At 39.4% G+C, this 22,827-nt stretch overlaps 4 protein-coding genes across 4 annotated transcripts; 3 read left to right on the forward strand and 1 right to left on the reverse strand.

The window, feature by feature from the left end:
* The first annotated feature begins 82 nt into the window (after positions 1–82).
* Positions 83–3,802, forward strand: LOC134674663 (RNA polymerase II-associated protein 1). The gene has a single exon (XM_063532785.1). The coding sequence runs from the start codon at positions 159–161 to the stop codon at positions 3,729–3,731; it is 3,573 nt and encodes a 1,190-aa protein (XP_063388855.1). The 5' UTR covers positions 83–158; the 3' UTR covers positions 3,732–3,802.
* A 1,320-nt stretch (positions 3,803–5,122) lies between these two features.
* On the forward strand, positions 5,123–12,719 carry LOC134674821 (cell division control protein 45 homolog). The gene is made up of 11 exons (XM_063532972.1): positions 5,123–5,314; positions 5,384–5,674; positions 6,315–6,392; positions 7,208–7,339; positions 7,602–7,775; positions 8,921–9,078; positions 9,576–9,710; positions 10,199–10,265; positions 11,025–11,219; positions 11,614–11,777; positions 12,555–12,719. The coding sequence occupies exons 1-11, from the start codon at positions 5,264–5,266 to the stop codon at positions 12,700–12,702; spliced, it is 1,593 nt and encodes a 530-aa protein (XP_063389042.1). The 5' UTR covers positions 5,123–5,263; the 3' UTR covers positions 12,703–12,719.
* A 1,277-nt stretch (positions 12,720–13,996) lies between these two features.
* On the reverse strand, positions 13,997–18,148 carry LOC134674668 (venom serine carboxypeptidase-like). The gene has a single exon (XM_063532790.1). It carries the CDS (start codon positions 18,076–18,078, stop codon positions 16,696–16,698), a length of 1,383 nt encoding a protein of 460 aa, XP_063388860.1. The 5' UTR covers positions 18,079–18,148; the 3' UTR covers positions 13,997–16,695.
* Positions 18,149–20,655: 2,507 nt separating this feature from the next.
* LOC134674666 (venom serine carboxypeptidase-like) lies at positions 20,656–22,115 on the forward strand. The gene has a single exon (XM_063532789.1). It carries the CDS (start codon positions 20,703–20,705, stop codon positions 22,098–22,100), a length of 1,398 nt encoding a protein of 465 aa, XP_063388859.1. The 5' UTR covers positions 20,656–20,702; the 3' UTR covers positions 22,101–22,115.
* The last annotated feature ends 712 nt before the right edge of the window (positions 22,116–22,827 follow it).

Consider the following 22,827-nt stretch of genomic DNA (forward strand, 5'->3'; position numbering starts at 1 on the left):
TGGCTTGTTATGATCGTATAGAATAGCAATCTTCACAAACCTTGATCTAATGTCACATCATAAAAACAATCTGAATCGCACTCGCAGCATTTCATAGCGAATTTATCGTTATTAGCACATTTTTGTCGATATATCGGCAATATTATTTAATATACAAAATGCTCAAACGTCCAAACCCTGAAGAAGATGAGGACGACATTCTACGTATGCAAGAAGAATACTTACGTGAAAAAAACAAGGACAAAAACTTTCGCCCGTCGGCTTCAGTAACAAATCTGCGGCCACAAGTGTCGGAGACTCCAAAACCCCCAAGCAGTAAGTCTGAGAAGTCTGTTGGGCGTAAGCCTTCAAAATACGCACAGTCTAAGGGTCTCAAAAATGAAAAGCAAGTCCGGTTCGAAAGCAGTACTGGCTCCGTTATGGGAGATATTTTGGAGAAGAATATCGAAGAAGTTCCCAAGGAAACAGAAATGGACGATGATAAGGTATACTATCCTAAAATCATACCTTCAGTTATGAGCAATATCATAGAAAAAAACACAAATTATGATGTAGATTTGAGTTTCAAACCAATGCCTACTCAAGGCTTTCCTGTAGCTATGAAATGCGATTTTAATGTAGCTCCTGGTTCAAAAAGTATCCATTCATTATTCATTCAAAAGAAGCAGCAAGAGAAAGCATCAAAAATGGATATTGATGAGCCATCACACTCAAGTAAAACAGACCTATCTAAACAGGTTAATCTTCCAGAAAAAAGTTACATTGTATCTTCAAAAGATGCTGATGTCATACATACTGAAAATGTTAATCTGTTAAGTAAAATGTCTGAAAAGGAAATATTGGAGGAACAGCAGAAGCTACTTGCTGAAATGGATCCTAATTTGATAAAGTTTATTAAAGCTAAAAGGAAAAATGAGAACCCAATCTCGGTAGATGATAAAGGTACACCAAAGAGCCTGAAAATGACACCACAGGATGTACCAATGGAGTCATCACTCACTGATGATGGAGCTTGGGATAATGACATATTGTCACACCCAAATGTCAACAAATGGCTGCATTTTGACTCATTAGAGAAGGATAAACTTGAGTGGATTAAAGGCATTGAGGAAAGCAATAACATTACCCCTGACAAACCTTATGAAGCCCGCTTTGATTTCAAAGGGTACCTGTTACCATACACATTACCTTATACGGAAGAAACCAAAACTCTTTTCCATCACGGTGAAGAACCTCATAGACCGGGATACACGCTTACAGAGCTCTTTGAACTGACTCGCTCCATGGTAACTCAGCAGAGAGTCTTTGCTTTAAACACATTAGCAGGAATACTAGACTACTACTCCGCAGGCACTTACAAAGGCATAATAGACATACCACTCAGTAAAATACTTTTTGTATTACGATTTTCATTAGATGACAAGGCAGAAGGTATTATTGAACCCTCCTTGAAAGCAATAAGAAACCTAATTTATAATAGGATAGATGAAGCAGGTTTAGATGCCTTATTAGGATTTGAAGCCGGCCTGCAGCAGCCTTGTCTCGAAAATGACAAGTCAGAAATTGAAGAACTGGAATCAAAAGAGTCAGAATTAAAAGATTACCACTTGGCTGAAGTAGATATTATAGCAGCTCTATTAAGAACTGATATTCTTACAAGAATACAGTATGTTTTAGGAAATATAAAACCAGATGTGAATTCTGTTCAATATTGCCTGCAAATTTTGACTAGACTTGCTAGAGATTCACCTGAAACAGCAATGACAATAGTTAAAATGGAACATTTGATGAACAATGTTAAAGATATCTTTAAGAAATACAAGAATATCCAGTTGTCACAACTAGCTATGAGGTTACTCAGAGTCCTTTCTTTACAATCAAGAGAAATCGGAGATATATTACTATCAAAATACTCTATATTAGAACCTGTTGTGGAATGTATAAGCACAGTAGCAGACAGGACAAGTGGCCTACGCGTCCAAATAGAAGCCTTCTGCATCATGACTAACTTGCTACATCATAATCTTGGTGTGGATGAATCCCTATCCATATTCCCCATTTTATTATCAGCTTTATACATACATGTCCAAAACACAGATGTGTTTGTTACATCATCAGTATTGAATGCTACACATGCGGCAGTCATTCTACAATTTGCGAGCAAAATATGGTGCACTCAGAAGCTGCCAGATAGTAATAAAGGGCAGCTCTGTATTTTACTGAAAGAAGGAACGAGAAAATGGTTAGCACAAATATCTCAAAGTGAAAGTTACACTTGTGGTCATCTGCGCCTGCTCTGCTCCGTACTGGACTGCTGTAAAACAATTATTACATTTGATCAAGTGGATATGGGCTTCTTGAAGGAATCCCTGAGCAAACTTTCGATTTCTGCTGGATTTTTAAACATCTTAGCACACCTCGAGTCCAGTTCGAATCTGTTATCAGGAATAGAAACTAAAGATTTGCATTTCACTATAAACTTGATGAGCCTGGGATCTTCAGTTGTTGACTCTGAACTAAAAACATTACCGATACTTAACAGTTTGTCACCTGTGCCATTCTTAGCATCCTTGTTCAATCTTCTTGAAGCTGTGAACGACGATAAAATTGCACAGACTTTCGTACAAAACCTTGAACCGTATATCGGGAAGCTCGCTCAAAAATCGCCGAGTCTGAGTGACAATTGGTTTACAAGAACGGAGACAGATCTTGTAATCAGCATAATAAAAATTGCCGTGAAAATTGACGTCCCTGAATCTAAGAAAGACTTATTATACACTGTGGCTAACAAATTATGCTACATTCTTAGAGTTGATAAGAGTGGTGACCTGGAGTTCTTGTTTAGAAACATCGTGTTCAATAAGCAGTGGTTCACAGCAGAGAGGTTAATGAACCTGGTGTCTTTATCTGACGCCGATGGCTTCTCGAAAGCGCTCACATCAATAGAAGAGATAAAATTGTGTTACAGCACAGTTATAAACCTTAGTTACAAAGACACTGGCGCTAATATTGTACTCAGGAAATGGCAAGAACCGATTCTACCAAGAGACTGGATATATTTACCCATTTTACATCTGTACAGCAAGAGTCAAGAGCAGACTCCTCAAAAAGTTCTTGGATTAAACGTAAAAGAATCAACAGCGAAAGAGTTCGTCATCAGGAGCAGTTTAGAATGGATCTTATTCAACGAATACTGCTTTCCTGATCTCCTAAAAGACATAAACGTGACGGATAGATTCTGTCGATTAATGTGCGTTTTTCTGTGTGATAATTCCTTATTCTTGGATGCGAGGATCAAGATATTGTTACAGAAATGTCTTGAGGTTTTGTTTAAGAGGAGTAGCGAGTTCAACTTCGATCAACAGCTTACTGGATTGAGTAATTTCCAAGGATTTTACACGCAGTTCCTTGAGCAGTTCCAGTCAGTTAGTTATGGAGATTGTAACTTCGCTGCTTGTGTTTTGGTACCTCTAGCTCAGAAGCATGATGTAAAATGGCGGAAGCTCATTTGGTCTGAGTATGCTGGTTGCTTGAGGGCTCTGGATTGCCCAGAAGACCGCTTGTGCTATGAATTGAAAGACTATTTGTATCCAGACGAGACTGAGGCGTCTCTGATAAAGTCCTACCAACGCGCTTTGACATCGAATCTGGTCAGACCTGGTACAACTGCGTATGTAATAGCGCAGCATCACGTTGAAGCTTTGAATCGCCGGAAAGATCAGCAGATCTAGTATATTATATGTACCTAGATAAGAATCAAAAACTCAAGCTCCAAAAAGAAGTTAAACGTCTAATATATGAAAATCTAGCTTTCTAAGATTTAATTTTGTAAATGCTATTGGCCTATTGTATTGTAATTACAACTGTCCAACGAAAAAATGTGTTTAATTTTATTTCTAAAACACTTTACTGACTAAGGCGATATCGCTACCCCACCTGATATTTTAATACCCCAGCCCCACAGTGGTGTGGGAAGTAGTGAGGGTAGTATGGCGGGCGACGACGAGTAGCGCGGCCACATTACGTCTCTACGTAATTCTCTCGCTACTTCCCATGCCACTCGTCGTGTATGTGGCCGAGGTAATATATTGCTGCAGTATGGTTAATCGGTGTGGTATGATAAACCTTCTTTTCGAGCAAAGTTCTTGACACATTTATCACAACTTTATGGTTTCTCCCCAGTGTGAATTCTTATACGTCACGATAAGGCTGAACTAGGAGAATATTTGTGTCATTTTCAACCTTAAGGGCACTTATTGTCGGTTGTCAATAAGGCGCTATATCCATATATCTATTTGAAACTAACCTTATCAACAATCTTTACCTTAGGGGTTGTGCACAAATGACACGAGGTATTTTTGGCTACTTTTTGACCCCCCCTCCCCCTTGGTGATATTTGGTGAGGTTTTTGGCTACCCCCCACGCAACCTCACATGTATTTTTTGATTTTTTTTCATTCGACCTAATTTTAAGATAAATAGTATTTAGAAAATATTGTTTATTTTTCTATTTTCGTTAAATACATTCGCTATTTTTAAGTGCAGAGTGAAGATTTATGTTTAACGAAACCGAGAAAAGGTATTTACTCATGTGGTTGGTTTTTTTTTCTTAGTTTTATTTACTGTAGAAAAATACACGTGAGGTTTCCTTATACCCCCCTCCCCCAACGTGATCTATCGCACAGATCTATCGTCAGTTTTTCGTGCCCCCCTCCCACCATTGAACCTCGCGTGATTTGTGCACGACCCCTTACCTTTTGGTTAAAAAAGTCACATTTAATACGCTTTAAGCTCCGTGTGCAAGTATATGTTTTTTTATAGCTTGTCTCATTTCAATCATAGACAGAGAGAATCATACTATCTTTGTCTTACACTAGTACTAGCACCCAAAAGAAAATGATGAGTATAGTTTTCTTAGTTCTTACTGACTGACAAATTGGTTTGACCAACTATAGTTTATTTATTTGAAGCTATAAAATTATTGTAAAATTAAATACAAACTTGAACATAATGCAAAATAAATGAATCGCATATATTATTTATTGTACTTTCAATGGATCCCAATATACGCATGCTAAATTTCTGAACGAACGGAAAGATTTGGCGCGAAATACGTGACATTTCTCTTCTGACAGATATTTTCGACTCGACAGGTGTTCGTGTTTTTGTCCTGCGATAACGGTGAAAATAAAATAATATCGTCCAATTTTCAAAGCAAACATGAAATCCTAATTATTCGACAATAACACCCGTGTAGATTGAAAATGTTCGTCGAGGACCTAAAGAACGATTTCTACAACGTACTTTTAGGCAACGTAAGTAAATTGTGTATTTACGTGAATGCGCTCACATTTCACGCGTGTAACTTTAAATATTTCTTGCAGAGGGTGTTGTTGCTGGTCCACTACGACGTCGACGCGATATGTACGTGCAAGATACTCCAGGGTCTGTTCAAATGCGACAATATTTCGTATACTTTAGTGCCTGTGGGGGGTATTGCTGAATTGAAGCAAGCTTACGAAGAGAATAATGAGGAGATAAAGTATGTGTGCCTGGTGAACTGTGGGGGCACTGTAGACTTGGTGGATATCCTGCAGCCCGAGGAGGACGTGGTGTTCTTTGTGCTGGATTGTCATAAACCTACAGATGTGTGCAATGTTTACAGCGATGGACAGGTTTGTGCATTTATTTTTATTATTTTAGCTAGTGTATATTTGTGTGTAAATACTTCAATTATTTATTAATGTATGATGTTGAATTGACTGATGATGATTGTGTTTTCTAAGAATGTTTTTATTGTTGAGTAGAAACATGTAGGTTTCAATTTAATCTTGTCATATTAACACTTTGACTACCGAGAACCCGCCTGGTAGGCACTCGTAATGTTTGCTCAGATGCTGGACAACCCGCCCAGCGGGTTCTTTTGTACGCAGATATAGACGACCGGTTTCTGGGGTAGTGCGCCGTTTTTTGCCCGGTTGCGAAAGTGTTAATATTATAAACATTGAAAGTATTCTAATTTCATGCTAATCTAATAGGAGTTAACATATTTATGGACACAAATGCATGCACGAATGATGAATGCATTCGCATAATTTTTTCATTTTTTGTTTCTTTTGGCCTGTGACACATGATGTCATTACATTGTCCGCGAACATGTAATGATATTATATGTGGTCAAATAATTTCAAAACAGAATCCAAAGCGAGATTAATTCCAAAATGAACATAATATTTATATGCTACACTAACAGTATATGAGTTTATCTATTGATTATGCACTCATTCTGCATATGAAGCTATCATAATATTTCAGGTGAGACTAGTGTACAAAGATGAGGAGGAGAAGATCCCGAACTTTGATGACATCTTCAGGGACGATGATGATGAGGAGGTCAGTTGTAGTCATGTGTATAAACTATGCATAACTTAAACAAGAAGTTAACTAACACCTGCATGTGTTATAATATTGCTTTACAGTACATCTCGTGTTCCATATCATCAGGTGTTCCATTACGACACCCTGTGCTATAAATAATAAGCACATTACGTTACTACGTCGAAAATTTAAAGGGCCATATGTAATGAAAAACATTGTACAATACATGTAAACACACACACACACACACACACTTGTATCGTAAATACCTATTTTAATTTTTAATAGTGCTTTAAAATTCTAGAAACTAATATCATATATTTAATGCATAGTTATAATTTAAATAACTTGTAAATTTTATCATACTAACCAAATCCTTTTTGCTTGCAGTCAACCAGAGGGATGATTAGGTATACACAGTATATTGTATAGGTAGTTGTTTATTTTCAAGAGTCAACTTACTCCCCTAGGATATCTTTTAGGACTGTGGTGGCCGAACTTTCCTCACGAGGGGCTTGAAGGAATTTCAGAGGGTAAAAATGGATTTATATTATAAGGACGGCGGGCCGGAAAAACCCCTTTAGCGAGCCGTACTTTGCCCACCACTGCCTTAAAAATAAAATAAAATAAATAAAAATAAAAAGCCTTTTATTTCGTTTCGTTATACATAAAGTTTGTTAATATAATTTTGTTAATTTAATTTGTAGGAACCCGTTAGGTGAAGCCACTGCCTTAGGAGAATAATACCTTTCGGATTTTCATTGTTCTCTAAAGAGTCTAAAGAGTTCTTCTGTGGTGATAGGCCATAAGTAAGTAAGGTGTTATTTCAGGAGGAGGAGTCCTCGGGCGGGCGCTCGGGCCTGGAGGCGCGCGTGGAGCGCCGCCGCGCGCGCCGCGCCTGGGAGGAGCGCCGCGACACGCTCATGTTCAACTACACGCAGTTCTCATACTACGGCAAACCAGTAAGTCTTAACCCTACTGAGGCGCTTTTAGCACACTGGATACGATTCGCGCGTCGTTCCGATGTTTGAGCGAGACAATGCTATGCTTGTATTATAGTGACATGCCGCTCACACATCAGAACGACGTGCGTACCAACCATATTATCCAGTGTGCTAAGCGTCATTCTTATTAATCTCGGTCTAGTCTAGTCTTCAACTCCTAGATAATCCTGAAGACATTTTTACAAGCACAGTTTGATATTTTTTTTTTTGTTGATTGTAGAGCGCACTGGTAGCCCTAGACTTGTCCTGGCTAGTATCCCGCCTAGGACCAAGAGAAGCCTGGGCCGGGGCAGTAGCGAGTGCGGCGCACGAGGCGTGGGGAGCCCGAGGGGCGGCCGCCTGTCTCCTGGACGCAGCTTTACTGACCCGAGCGAGGAGCCACAGCAGTGATAATGTGAGTACTGCCCGAGCCCTAGGGCTGCAGCCTGGGAGCGGTCAGCGCAGCCCACGAGGCGTGGGGAGCCCAAGGAGCAGTCGGCGTCTGCTCAACGCAGCTTTACTCACCAGGCCCCAGAGTCATGGCACTGAAAATGTAAGTATTACCCAATAACCACCAAAGATATCACGTTTTCACGTGAACATATGTAGTGTTGGCACCAGAGTTGAAATCACGTACACGACAACACGTTTTGCTATGGAAGCAGAATTTTGAAATTACTATTCGTTTTTGTAACAACAGCAAGTTCAACAACGAACTCCAAGATGGGCCCTAAAGTCACGTTCCCTCGTTCATTTATTCACGGAAGTTTTTGCAATATGTAGCTGTATGTGTAATAATTTTGCCAACAATGCAAGTTGAACTTTTCATACAATAATTGGCTACTTTCCTACTAGTCAAATCAGCTTATTTTTGAGACCTTTTTTTTATAACTTGTGTATCTAAAATCTATTGCATATTAATAAAACAGAGATTAAAATTTAAAACTGTCAAAACGATTAGTTAATACGGAATGTACGTGAGTATTATATTCTTTCATCCTGGCGTTATCCCGGCATTTTGCCACGGCTCATGGGAGCCTGGGGTCCGCTTGACAACTAATCCCATGATTTGACCTAGGCACTAGTTTTTACGAAAACGACTGCCATCTGACCTTCAAACCCAGAGGGGAAACTAGGCCTTATTGGGATTAGTCCGGTTTCCTCACGATGTTTTCCTTCACCGAAAAGCGACTGGCAAATATCAAATGATAATTCGTACATAAGTTCCGAAAAACTCATTGGTACGAGCCGGGGTTTGAACCCGCGACCTCCGGATTGAAAGTCGCACGCTCTTACCGCTAGGCCACCAGCGCTTATCAGAGTATTAAGAGTATTATATTCTTTAATGTACATAAAAACGTGTGTAGTGACGTCACGGTTAACTCACATACGTTTTATATTTCAATCAAAATTAAATAGAAATTGTGGTTAAAAATAACTGATATCTTCGTTTTTCTAATAATTATCTGGTGTTTTATTTCGTGCACAGTGTGAAATAAATTATTTTAAGTAGAGGAAACTACCCAAATGATGTTTTATTTTAATTTTCACTATTTTCAGTCAGTGGAGCTAGTTTTAGAGAAAGATGCCCCTCTGCCGCTATACCGCTGGTGGTCCCTAGAGAGCGCGCTGAAGCACTCGCCCAGTATCGGGCCGTTCCTCAAGCTACACTCCCTCGCCGGGGTCTCCAGATTACGGCAACTGTTAGCGGACATGGGGTAATATAATCTTGGATAATTTTACATTACTTCCGACTGTCGGGTAATTCCTAAAAGAATAATGAAATTAAGCTAATTTTACGCTTTAACTAGCGTATTTTATTTACTCGCGCGACATGTTACGGAGAGGCTGGGTTTCATTTTTAGGGTTCCGTACCCAAAGGGTAAAAACAGGACCCTATTACTAAGACTCCACTGTCCGTCTGTCTGTCACCAGGCTGTATCTCACGAACCGTGATAGCTAGGCAGTTGAAATTTTCACAGATGATTTCTGTTGCCGCTATAACAACAAATACTGAAAACAATAATAAATATTTAAATGGGGCTCTCATACAACAATCGTGATTTTTTTGCTGTTGCGTAACGTACGGGACCCTTCGTGCGCGAGTCCGACTCGCACTTGGCCGGTTATTAATGTACTTAATCAATTTTTTTATTGACGATTTTTTTTCTTTATTAAAATCTGGTTAATAATAATAAAATTGTCGTAATTTTAGATTCCCGTTACAACAAGCACGACAAGCATACCGCTCCATGGATGTAGAGCTACGACGGGGGCTGCTCGAAGCCCTGGAGACCGCCGGCGGCCGCCTAGGGCTCCGCGATGTGTCCCGGACCACGTATATACTCAGGTAGTTACTGTATAGCACGGCAGATTCCTTTCTTATGCCCTTCACTGCGCTCAGTAGTCAATTTAGCACTCTCGAAGCTGTAAAACTGTATAGGGACTGTGCGCGTTGGAGGGTCTGCCATCTCGTGGCCTGAATCGGAAGCATATGTGCACATGTTGGTTGCCAAAGCACTGCCATCTACCGTTCTCGTTGGTACGTTTCCTTGTGCATAGTAGGTTATGCCATCTTGTGGGCTACATCGGAAGCATAAACGAACATTTACGCCTCGCGCCAAAAATCTGACGGCTCCTATGCTGCCCCCTATAGTTCATGTACGCCCCTATACAAAGATTGAAGCGTTTTCGTTTCAGTTTAAGTGCGTTCGGCTGTTCTCTACATGTAGGTCACATTTCTCAAACGATTCTGGTGATTTTTTTTGTCGATTCAGCTTTAGGAGACTGTATTCAAGATGGCGATGTGTGATATTATGGTGATATGTATGTTTGCAGACGCGCGCACGCGCCGCCGCTGTCGGCGCTGGACGCCGTATACGCTACTGCCGCGCTTCTCGAACACGTGAGTCCGTCTCTTTCTCAAAAGAATAATAACATAAGCAATACTAATAAAGTAAGGACGCTAAACACGCAGACTTTTGTACATTGACCCGCCTGGTCCTTTCTCTATTGATTCGGTTGCACAGACAAAACATCCTCCAGACTAGCATAGTCGCGCTACCCCCTCTGCCACGCATACGGTAAATTTACTCCATGTTCGAGTCGAAAGTGTCTTTGTGTGACGTCCGTGTCTTTGAACGGACTAATCACGGCACGGGACTTCACTCACCTCGTCCCGCGCACCCCCGCATTTTTGGCATCATCGGTTGCCTGAAATAATTGCTCTAAACTCGGTCTAGAGGATTCCTAGTCTATGTTAGGTTTTGTTCTAATGTATGAGGAAGACAAAAAGAGATGGGGAAGAAGATGGGACGCTAGTGTGCGTAAAGTACCATACCCAAAGGTATCCTACTACATTCATTGAATGCTAGCTTTAATTCGTTTTTCAAAAATACACAATTTGACCGATACATATCGCACGCGCATAAATTATATTTTAGTTCCGCCATTCTGTTAATGTAAGTTAGTCAGTAAATAAATAAATTTTTGCCCGCGGTCAATGCCATTGTGCAAGCGGGGCAACAGTAAAATAATGCGCGTGCGATAAAGATAGGAACAGGCGGGTCAATATACGAAATTCTTTGTGCGTCGCATCCTTGTTTTAGGTAAAATTCAATTACGCAACAATTATGCAAAGTATTAAATTACTTTTTCATTTCAGGAAACTATACCCCGCTCCGAAGGCTTCCAGCTAGCATTATCCGCCTTAGACCTAGAAAGCCAAAATGAGAGTCTACGCCTAGGCATACAATCCGCACAACGGTCATTAGAAGCTGTGGCTAGACTGGTTAATGCTACATTATCAGCGAGAGCGCTACATTTGGCCGGACCCTTCACATATTTCATCGTTCATGAGGTAATATTTAGGTTAAATATAAATGAAAGGGCAAATTTTTGTGATGGCCGCTGGTAGCTTCCGTTTTTCGTGATTAGGTCGTTGAAAACCACCGAAAATCGCGCCACGCGTGCCCGCGCCATTATTGAGTAGGAATCCCATAATTTTAGCATCTAATGTTTTCTTTAAGTCCAAATGTCTTTCTGTTTCTTCATGTTCATGTCTCTGCACATGTATAATTGTATATAACTGTAATGATAATAAATTATTTGTATTTATGTCGGGTCGTTATTTTTTTCAATACGTTTAACAGGAACTTACGAAATCGCACTGAGGTATTAGAATTCGATCGAGACGTAATTTAGGGTCGGTGAGGCGTCAGGAGCTTAATTAATATTATAATGTTGTCTGGCAGGGCACTCCGGAGGCGGCGTGGGTGTCGGGCCCCACCTGGCTCGCGGTGGCGGCGCGCTGGGCGGCCGACGCGGCGGGCGCCCGGGCGCTGGTGGCCAGCGCGCCGCTGGACGGCCAGCGCTGCATCATGCTGGGCGTGCCGCCGAGGAGACAGGAACCCGCTAAGTAAGTCTATCGTGCGTTTCCATTTAAATCCATACCGCAGAATAAATAATAGTACTAGGTCCGGAAGACTCCCTCTCTAACGAAACGCGTCTGTTACGATCGGCGCAGATGTGGCCGCTAGGTGGCGACGGCGCCACGCGCGGCCTATGGCGAACCCCAAAATTGGGGTGGAACGGATGTACTTTTAGCTACCTGTAGCGAAGCGACGAAATCGCGGAGTGAGCCACGCCCGTCCATACTAATATTATAGAGGCGAAAGTATGTCTGTCTGTTACCTCCACGCTTAAATCGCTGAACCGATTTAATTAAAATTTGGTATAGAGATAGTTTGAGTCCCGGGGAAGGAAATAATCCCTGGACAGAGTGCAAAGAAGGGTGGAACTGAAAGAGTTAATGAATTGCCTAATAATTGAAGTGAGCGATGCGCACATTGAATGATTGCTATTAGCATTATCCAGGCTCTATACCTACTTTAGCCGCTGTCAGTAATTCCACGCAGTCGAAGTCGCGGGCAAAAGCTAGATATTAATAAATAAAAAAAATCGTCTATGAATTAAAATCTCATTTCGGCTGCTCGGCGTCGATCGAAAACAAACAAACTGAACTATATAAAAATCGAAAATATGCAATTCAAATAAACGTTGAATGTTGATACAAGGCGAGATTCCACCAGTGTAATTTTCAGTACAAAAATGCTTGTGCCTCATACTGGTGGAATACCGCCTTCACGAATCGATGAACAAGGAAACAAAAGTAAAAAAAACGTTTTTTTTACAGCTTATTCGGCGCCGCCTTCTCCCAAGCCGCCGCCAAGAGCGGGGTGTCAGTATCCCTCGACCACGTGGACTCGTCCGTCGTGACGCTGCCCACGGCACAACGGGCCCAGTTCCTGGACGCTCTCACTGCGCTACTCGCCGATACCTGAACCAGACCTTGCTACTTGCACCATCTCACTAGCCCGGGGTTAACCGGGGTAAACCGTTCACCCAGCGTCAAATTGTACTGGTAACCATGGTAGCTCCAGGTTTAACCGGCTCACCCCGGGTTAGTGAATGATGCAAGTGGCCCTAATTAGAATTTTAAAAAATGGAGAGTCGGGCCAAGGTAACTGCATGGCAATTTCTATGAAAACGACGTTTTTAGTAACTTCCACTTTGTTCCATTTAAGGGCCCGCCCACATCTGGCGTCTTTCGAGCGTCGGCGTCTACAATTCTATGGCCAACGTCGACGTAGCGTCGACGCAACTGCGCAGCGACGTAATTTTCCATAGCGCTGGACCGACGCCGACAGACGCCGACGCTCGAAAGACGCCAGATGTGGGGGGGCCCTTAAGTCAGTGCAAAGTCAGTTAGACCAGGAGTCACCTGAAATGGCGGACCACGGTCTGGATCCGGACTGCCGACCTATATTATTTTAATACTTATTTAATAAACTCAAGTAGACACGGACCGCGATGGTCATGTTATTTAAAAAAATCGGACCCCTGAGTTACACCAAGAAAAGTCTGCAACGATTTTGATAGCACACGGTGCAAGTTTTATTTCAAACGTCGAACTTCTATGAAATTATGTTGTATATATAACACTTGCACTGTAGTATGCTATCAAAATTGTTGTAGACTTTTCTTGGTCTAATTCTAGCTGAGACGGTCTCGGTCTAACCTAATATGGAAGTTCTCAAATTGAAGTCATTTAATAACATGGACTTTACGTGAAAACTGGATGTTCCATCTATATTCTAGCTAGACCATTCAGCTGAGGCCACATTCATTTTATCATCGCTTTCTGGGACTGTATATAGTGGAAATGGGTTGGTAAAACAGTGTTATTCTAATGAAAATAATAAATTGTAATGATACTTATGATAATAGTGTGACCCTTGGGTGATCCTTACTTAGAAATACGGAATATGACATTAATTCTGTTGCACCAATTAAATATCCATACAAATTTTGATTCTCTATGATTGTTGATTAATTATGATTTTTTTGCTGAATGGAATAATAATGAATCATTATTAATGAATAACAAATAAAATAATTAAACTTGAAAATAACAGCCAAATTAACCTCATTTCTAATATAAGTTTAATTGTAAGTATGTATTTATTAATTAGATAAAGAAAATAAAAAGTAAACAAATTAAAATGTATTTTATTCGTAAAAAACTTAAGTAGGTAAGTATACCACAAAATTGTATAATAATACCTACTACTGTACAGTCAGCAGCAGATATACCTGAGCGGGCAAGGTGTCCAAGAAAACATATACACTTCAATCGTCACAAAAATAAGGACATCTAAGATGTCATTTTCACGTAGGCTTTCAGTTCGTCACAAATACCTTAACTTCTGAGTTTTTCTTTAACACATACACCCTTATTTAATCACAATGACAATAACGGTTAAAAAGTCAGTGGTAACTAAGCAATCAAATTCAAGCTGCTGTCATTAATACCTACACGCACTGCCAATCACGTACGTCAGCAGCCAGGGTGCCACCAGTTGCTAAGCAGTTGTTATTTCAATGGTAAACTAAGCATCAACATTTTATCTGTTTAACTTTAAAATAAATACTGTAGCACTACGAATTGACACCTCCTTTCTTAAAGAAGTATTTTATCGTTAAGTGTCAAACTTATACAATAAATAAGTAGGTTTCCTACTAGAATGATCGGTTTTTTTATTTTAACTGTCATATGCAGCTTTCTTCCAAACCGTTGATCATATTATATACCTATGTTAATATATTTATTTAGCCCACTTATTGTAGTAAAATATACTATACAGGGTGGCCCATTTAGATCGGCCAGTATGGGAAAATCTGATACTATACGATATACACCGATCTCTTCTTAGGAATCATGTCATCGATTTTAGTAACACGAAAAACTGCATTCATACATTAAAAAAAATGTGTACTCAGCTCGGGAATCGAACCCCGAACGTTTTGAAAAATAAAACTAAGACTATTTCTATTTAGATATCGATTGTGTAGGTCTTAAGCAATAAATGTTACTATGAAACATGATGTCTGAAATTAATAAAATGCATTGTTTTCATATCCTTTAATTTAATTTAAGGTACTTGCGCCTAATAAGGCCCACTTTTAACTTAATTTTTTATATTTATCATTTTTGATATGAACTTGCAATTTTGTCTATGGTACTAACATGAAACATGATGTCTGAAATTAATAAAATGCATTGTTTTCATATCCTTTAATTTAATTTAAGGTACTTGCGCCTAATAAGGCCCACTTTTAACTTAATTTTTTATATTTATCATTTTTGATATGAACTTGCAATTTTGTCTATGGTACTAACCAAACATGGGCGAGAAATTTAAACTCATTTACACTTATAAAAGTATAAAATTTTGAAATTGAGCAAACTTTAAAACTGGGCCTTATTAGGTGCAAGTACCTTAGTCAGTTTTCGAAGAGACCAGCATTTTTAGGGTTCCGTACCCAAAGGGTAAAACGGGACCCTATTACTAAGACTCTGCTGTCCGTCCGTCTGTCCATCCATCCGTCCGTCCGTCCGTCTGTCACCAGGCGGTATCTCAGGAACCGTGATAGCTATAGACAGTTCAAATTTTCACAAATGATGTATTTCTGTTGACGCTATTATAAGTAACAAGAAATACTAAAAACAGAATAAAATAAAGATTTAAGTGGGGCTCCCATACAACAAACGTGATTTTTGAGTAGTAAATATCAAATGGCATTCCGCACAGGAGTAATCTAAGTAACGCCCACTGCGGGTTCAAACCTACAACGTCCTGATAGAAAGTCGTACATACGCTACATGTGACATTATCTTCAAAAATTATATAAACTAATGCGAAATTAACATAAAACTAGAAGACACAAATTAATAATAGAAATGAAATCCAAAAAAAACAAAAAGCTGTAATCTCTAGGTGCGTACGACTGAGATTTGAACCCGCGGTCTCTGCTTTGAAAAGCAAACGCCTGTTACTGAGACCACGACGTGCCTTGACAATTGGCTCTAAACTCGGCTTCAGTTAGCTTTTGCTATGTGTCATTCGTCTTGACGATTCTGTTAAAAGAAATAGTTTGCAGTAAGTTGACCGAGAGGCTCCTGTCAAATGGTTGAAGGGCAAAACGTGAGATAGATGTATGTGATGACAAGACTGTACTGCTTTCGATGATTGTCAAAACGCTTTACCTGAAATTAGCATGGCTATCTTTTATTCAATATTCGACCATACTTGTATGCTTTAAAGTCTATTTTTCCATATTGTTCAGATATATTTGACACGTTGACCGCTTAGATACCATTGGTTTTTTGACAGCTAAGGTATCAATGACTTGTTGTAAGTATAGAAATTAATGAATAGCGACTGTTAACATATTTGTGACACGTTGAGCGCTCACAAGTAAATACTACCATGACAGTCAACAACTTTTTGACAGTTTAAACGTTTACCTCTCTCTGAGCACCTGGAGTGTACAGCGACTTCTGCTGCTGACTGTACGTACAGTGTACATAACCTATACAAAAACAATGTCCAAGCCAATCCTGGTGGATTGGCTTGTGGTGCAAATATGGTGGTCCATATTTATATAATAAAGTAAATAAAACCTTCGAAAATATGAGATTCATATTAGTTACAATTTCTAAAATGTTTCTAACTTGTTACTTAGCTACCATAGACATTAACTGACTTGCATGGCTACTACCTAATATCGTACTATCCTAATAATAAGCGACTCGAATCTTGCCATACAATTAAATAAATAAAAACTACCTAATATCAACCTTCAGGTATTGCCACAAGGTTCACAATAATGCGCCTCATTCATTCACAGCATACCAAGGTTTTTAAATTAAATTATTTACTACACAATGAGATAAGTATAGTGTAATATTGTCATGTATATAATGTAATGAATCATATTTTGTCTTGAATAAAACGCGTGATCATATCAAATGCCCACTTGGGCTGATCATGTGGCACCATATGGCCCGCATTTCTCACTAGCAGCTCTGTCAAGTTGCCAGCTTTCTTCCTGTACCCTGCCACCTCATTCTCGACCCACCATATCTTCCTCGGAGCAGTTTTATACTCCTTGGCAGAGCTGAAGTCTAAATTCTGTAGAAACTTTTCCGTTAGCGGATAAGCAACAATTATATCTAACTGTCCGTTGTATATAAGTATTCGGTAATGAGAGAGCAATGTTTTAACGTACGGTGCTACAGATTTCAGTATGTCCAATGCTAAATGTAACTGCACTTCTTTACCGGCGTGGAAAGGCAGGTTTCCAACATGAATGCTCTTTCGAGCTTTGTCGTCCTGCAGCAACTTGGCAAATATAGTAATATCTACTTCACTTGTTTTAAGAAAATTATAATAGTTATCAAAACCAGTGTAGTTCTTGAAGTATGAGAAGTTTTTCACGTTTCCGTCCATCATTAGATCCATCAGTAAATCTGCTTGCACCCAGTTCTCTTTGCCTATTTCAGCTGCAATCTTCGCTTCAAACTTCTCAAATACTTGTAGTTGATTATAATCTATAAGTCCATGTTGATACAAGTAGTTACCGTAATCTAGCTGGTTAGCGGGATCACAGTAAGCATTTCCCATTGCCATACCTTGTAGGTTAATTTTATTAACAGCTTTAGGATTCCGATTATGTATCACCATACCTAAAGCTGGTATATACTTCCCCGCATAAGATTCCCCAGTTATAAAAAACTTGTGGCTTCTTAAATCAGGAAATAGGGTGAAGAATTGTTGCATAGCATTGTACAAGCCGAGTGCAACACAGTTTTCATCAGTACAATAACCTTCTTTGTCGTTAGTGAAACTAAATCCTGTGCCAACAGGGTTGTCAATAAAAATAAGATGGCTGTTCAATGCCCAGTGGTGCTTCCTCAATTTGAAGCCTTTTTTAGTTGCTATTAAAGGCCCTATTTCCGTGAACAGTCCGAATAAGGAGCTTCCGCCGGGCCCGCCTTGCAACCACAGGATAACTGGTGCATTTGGATCTTTGGAAAACGTTGGAAAGTACCAGAAGTACAGGTTAGATTGATAATGTTCGTCCACCGTAAAGAAGCCGGCATGGCTCTCGAAGCCGAGTTTGGCAGTCAAAGACACTCGGGAAAGCTTTTGTGCCGCGTCTATGGAGCCATTTTTCAGGAATGGCGTGAGATATAATGGTGTCCCGGCATCTCCAGTGAGCGATGCTGCAAGTTCAATCTCAGGATACACGTAAGGAAACAAAGCAGATGCAAAACTTATGTATGTAAACAGAAATAATAAAATTAAATGCATTTCAACAATAAACAATTACATAAATATCTTCAAAACCTTCAAAACAATTTACTGAGTTTATTTTGACGTTCGACGTCGGCGTCAACTTCAAACGTCAATTCAACCCACAGACAAGATAATCTCAATCGGATTGTACCTTATACAGTGGGGAAAGATAAGTCGGGCCCTGGAGGGAAACTACCTTAAATCCTTAAGCTGGCTCATTTTACTTAAAGGAGACATTCCTTTATTTTAAAAAAGAAACAAAACTGCATTTTCAAAGGTTTTTCATGTTTTTCTTCAATTTGGCTTGTGCTTGTCTAAAAAAATCTTAAGTATTACTAAATATTAGATTTTATGGATATTTTGTATGACAGACGAGTGTAAGACCTAATGTTTCTTGGAGATATGTTATCATTAACATTAACTGTAACGACTACTAGAATAAAATTGCGAGTGTTTATTTTTTGGAATTTTTAGTAGGTTCGAGTCCCGGGCGAGGCAAGCAAGTATTAGAAAAACTTTGAATGCAGTATTGTTTCTTTTTAAAAATAAAGGAATGTCTCCTTTAAATAAAATGAGCTAGCTTAAGGATTTAAGGTACTTTCCCTCCAGGGCCCGACTTATCTTTCCACGCTGTAGTTTACATCCGTGGTAAGTTGGAAAGCCTCGACAACTCAGGGACGCAGTTATGCATTTAGAGATTTTAGAGGGAGCAAGCGATATTGCTATCTCTTTCAACCGCCCGCGAAGTATTTTCATCGTTTAATTTATACAGAATGATTTTACATAACGTGATTATAATAGTTATTTGTTTTACAAGGGAGCAAAGTTGTTGTTTAACCGCTCGTGCTAATATTGATATCCGAGCAAGCGAAAGATTCCAAAATGGAACCACGAGCGTAGCGAGTGGTTCGAAAAATGGAATCTTGAGTATTGCGAGGGTTTCAAAGCACGAGGGTTAAACAAAATTTTCCCCCGAGTGAAACGCAAAATTTTTCACCACACCAACCCGAAGCAAATATCAAATGTAAAATATCAAATCCAAATGAATGGTTTTAAATATTTATCATCCAAAATCATCATTTAATAGTCAATTCTACTAGCAAACATAAGAAAACAACTCAAAATTTGCATTTGATTACTTTGCCTCACATGTGAATAAAATGCAACTTTGCTATCAGTTTTTGAAGTGCAAAGCTGCAAAGTATGCCTTTCCGAGCTGGTGTGGTGAAAATTAGTTTATTCGGAAAAGCTGAGTAGAACCTGTATAGAGATGGGTAGTGAGTAAATACTCACGGGTAAATACCGAGTAAATACTCAGTATTTACTCAATATACCCGTATTTACTCGTTTATACCCAAATTGGTGGGTATAAACTATTTAGAGTGCTGAAAGGGGTATATAAATTTGAAATATAGGTGTATTTTGTTAGCCGCTACTGGATTAAGTACTTAAAATTGTAAGAAATGTATTTTTAAGAGGGGCACTCCATACATGTAACTAATTGTCACAAAAAAAATTTCTCAGAAACCACCAACATGTTGCACGTCATTAAATGGGTCTTTAAAAATAACTGGAATGTTTCTAAGAACATTTTTGGATAAGTTGAATATTTTTGGAAAAAGACCGTTTCGAAAGGCCAAAATAATGTTTATCTCTCTATAACTTTAGAACCAAAGTTCAGAAAAAATATGAAAACATATCGGGAGATTAGCCGTATAATAGAGTACAAAAAACAATATTTTGAACATCATCGGTTGAGCTATTTTTGAGTTTTCTTTAAAAAACCCTTAATAAAAGGTCGTAAGTGCCGCGTAAGTAAACACGCACTTTTGGGCGACATGCACTTATCTAGAACATCGGCAGAATTTAAGTACTCATATTTTTAAAGTAAATACCTTCTTATTTAAAACAAAATTGTTAACAAAATTTGCCTCTCACTAATAATTACGTTTTTTTCCTAAATTAAGCGTCCTCTATGCTTTTTATTTTATAGATATTGTTAATACACGTTAGCACTCTTCAATAAAATACAATTTTGTTCTTAAATCTCACTTGTTGAATATTTTATAAGCAATCGTTTTTACCCACCTAAATGAGTAAATACGGGTATTTATCGGGTGCTTTGAGTAAATACCGAGTAAATACTCAGTATTTACTCACCCCTACCCATCTCTCTGTATAACTAGAGGCCCTAGCGCAAACAATGAAACTCGAAATTTCTTTATTTTCTCTATCGCTCCAATATGCATAATCGTAGTGAAATAAATGTTTTTGTGTGCTGTCTGTAGGTACCATCGCCCGCACTAAGGTCCACCGATGTACAGTTAAGAATGTCGCTGTTTGTACATGGTGTAGCCCATATAAGTTAAAAAAAAATTACCTACCTTTAACAAATTAATATATTTACAAGACATGTCGTATTGATGCCTGTTCATTTCGCATTGTTACGTGATAAAAACGAACAATTGATGGTAATCCATAAATCATTGTTTGCTCTTTTATTATACATATTGTGTGACAATATACATAGTAAATCATGCTTAAGAGATGTACATAACTACTTTGCCTAGAGACTAACTTTATATAAATACCACTGTCGAGAGGTACTTTACTGGAGTGTTTGATCACAAACTGTAATAATGAAGGTTGTTCTGTGGATTATTTTTCAAATCATTGCATCTTCCCAGTGCCTTCATCCTTACCCGAAGATAAACCTAAGCAAAAGGGCTGTCGGAGATTGTGGTGAGCCTCTATTACTAACACCACATATTGAAAATGGTCAAATAGCCGAAGCGAAGCAGCTAGCGCGAGTTTCGATAACAGATGACTTGGGCATCGAGAGCTACGCGGGCTTTTTCACGGTCAACAAAACCTACAACTCGAATCAATTCTTCTGGTACTTCCCGAGCGTGGAGACGGATAAAGACAAAGCGCCTGTACTTTTATGGCTACAGGGTGGCCCCGGAGGCTCATCCATGTTCGGTCTTTTTAAGGAAAATGGACCAATACGAGTGAGGAATGGCAGTTTTGAGCGTAGAGAATACCACTGGGCGTTGAATCACCATCTCATTTACATCGACAATCCCGTTGGCGCAGGATTCAGCTTCACAAACGAGGAGGGATATCTCTCTGATGAGATACAAGTCGGCGAGCAGCTATACTCCACCCTGACTCAGTTCTTCAAGCTGTTTCCAGAATTACAGCAAAATGAGTTCTTCATTAGCGGAGAGTCTTATGCTGGAAAGTACATCCCAGCTCTAGGCTACACTATCCATAACAAAAATCCTTCAGCGGAAAGCAAAATAAACCTCAAAGGGTTAGCCATCGGCAATGGTATAGTCGATCCTGTGAACCAGGTGGTCCTTTATAGCGAATATTTGTATCAAATAGGGCTTGTCGATTTGAACCAACGAACAACAATTGAGGGATATGAGGATAAACTTAAGAAGCATATAGAAAACAGTGAATGGGACCAAGCGAGCGATATATTTGACAGTCTTCTTGGGAGAGACATGCTTGAAGGCAAAAGCTACTTAACCAATGTGACCGGTTTCAATTCTTGGTTTAATTACTTACGTACAGAGGACTACGGTGACGGAGAGGACTTCGGTCCCATGCTGCAGAACAGCACTCTTCGGAAAGGCATCCATGTGGGACAAGCATCTTACAACGAGTCATCAACGATAGTAGAAAAACGATTCAAACACGATATAATGCAGTCAGTCGCTCCATGGTTGTCAGAACTACTAAGTCACTACAACTGTCTTATTTATAACGGGCAAGTAGACATAATACTAGCTTATCCTTACACGGTCAACTACTTGCGGAAGCTGAACTTTTCAGGGTCAGAGGAATATAAAACAGCTAAACGTAATTTTTGGAAAGTGGACGGGGAGCTGGCCGGGTACGTGAAGCGAGCCGGGAATCTGGTGGAGGTTCTGGTGAGGAACGCTGGGCACATGGTGCCAACGGACCAGCCGAAATGGGCCTGGGACATGATTACACGGTTCACACATCATATGTCCTATCTGACTTGAAGTTGAGGAAAAAAACTGATAAATTAATATTTATTTTTGCAAGTAAGTAATAAATAAAATGTACTTAGCGTTTAAAGCGTACTCCTTTATCGGATCTCGAAACTAAACTTTCCAAAAGCCACTTTACAATTAATAATTTATTATAAACCTTCAGCAGTGCTACGCTGAAGTAATTAGGCGAAATATAATTTTGGCTCGTAAATTATCAATTAAAAACAAATGACAAAACTTTTACAACACACGCAACTATAAGTTATCATTATCACCTATTTAAGTAGGTACCTTCACCTGAATTGCCTCCTTGTGATGGCGCAAATTTGGTGCCTGCCCTGGGCGCCATATACTCTAGCTACGCCCCTGCTTGTGATGTCCCAGACGTGGAATGGTCTGGACATAGCACTTTTCTGTGGGACATAGGCATTACGTTCTGCAGCTAAGGGACATCTTCACGTCATACGAATTAAGGGGGGAGGAGCTCTGGAAATATCACCAAACCTCACCATGGGAGAGAGGGGAGATAGTCAAAATATTTTGATAAAATAGTAATAATACTTTATTCGATTTGCCGATTTCGTTAAAAAATGTGACGTTACACCAGGGGAGGAGGGAGGAGGGATAAAAAAACCTAGATATTCGTGTGGTGTAATGAATGGATGACCCCAAACGGGGAGTACCAAAGGATCTTACTACAGTTTATTAACCTTGAAAAAGCCCAACTTTCGCTAAT

Source organism: Cydia fagiglandana, chromosome 20 (assembly GCF_963556715.1).
Source record: "Cydia fagiglandana chromosome 20, ilCydFagi1.1, whole genome shotgun sequence".
NCBI lineage: Eukaryota > Metazoa > Arthropoda > Insecta > Lepidoptera > Tortricidae > Cydia > Cydia fagiglandana.

Excerpts from the sequence above, each read along its gene's own strand:
- LOC134674668 (XM_063532790.1), bottom strand. The coding sequence starts at position 18,078 with ATGCATTTAATTTTATTATTTCTGTTTACATACATAAGTTTTGCATCT.
- LOC134674663 (XM_063532785.1), top strand. The coding sequence starts at position 159 with ATGCTCAAACGTCCAAACCCTGAAGAAGATGAGGACGACATTCTACGT.
- LOC134674666 (XM_063532789.1), top strand. The coding sequence starts at position 20,703 with ATGAAGGTTGTTCTGTGGATTATTTTTCAAATCATTGCATCTTCCCAG.
- LOC134674821 (XM_063532972.1), top strand. The coding sequence starts at position 5,264 with ATGTTCGTCGAGGACCTAAAGAACGATTTCTACAACGTACTTTTAGGC. Across the intron at positions 9,711-10,198 it reads CGGACCACGTATATACTCAG|ACGCGCGCACGCGCCGCCGC; the intron begins GTAGTTACTGTA and ends GTATGTTTGCAG. Across the intron at positions 10,266-11,024 it reads CTGCCGCGCTTCTCGAACAC|GAAACTATACCCCGCTCCGA; the intron begins GTGAGTCCGTCT and ends TTTTCATTTCAG.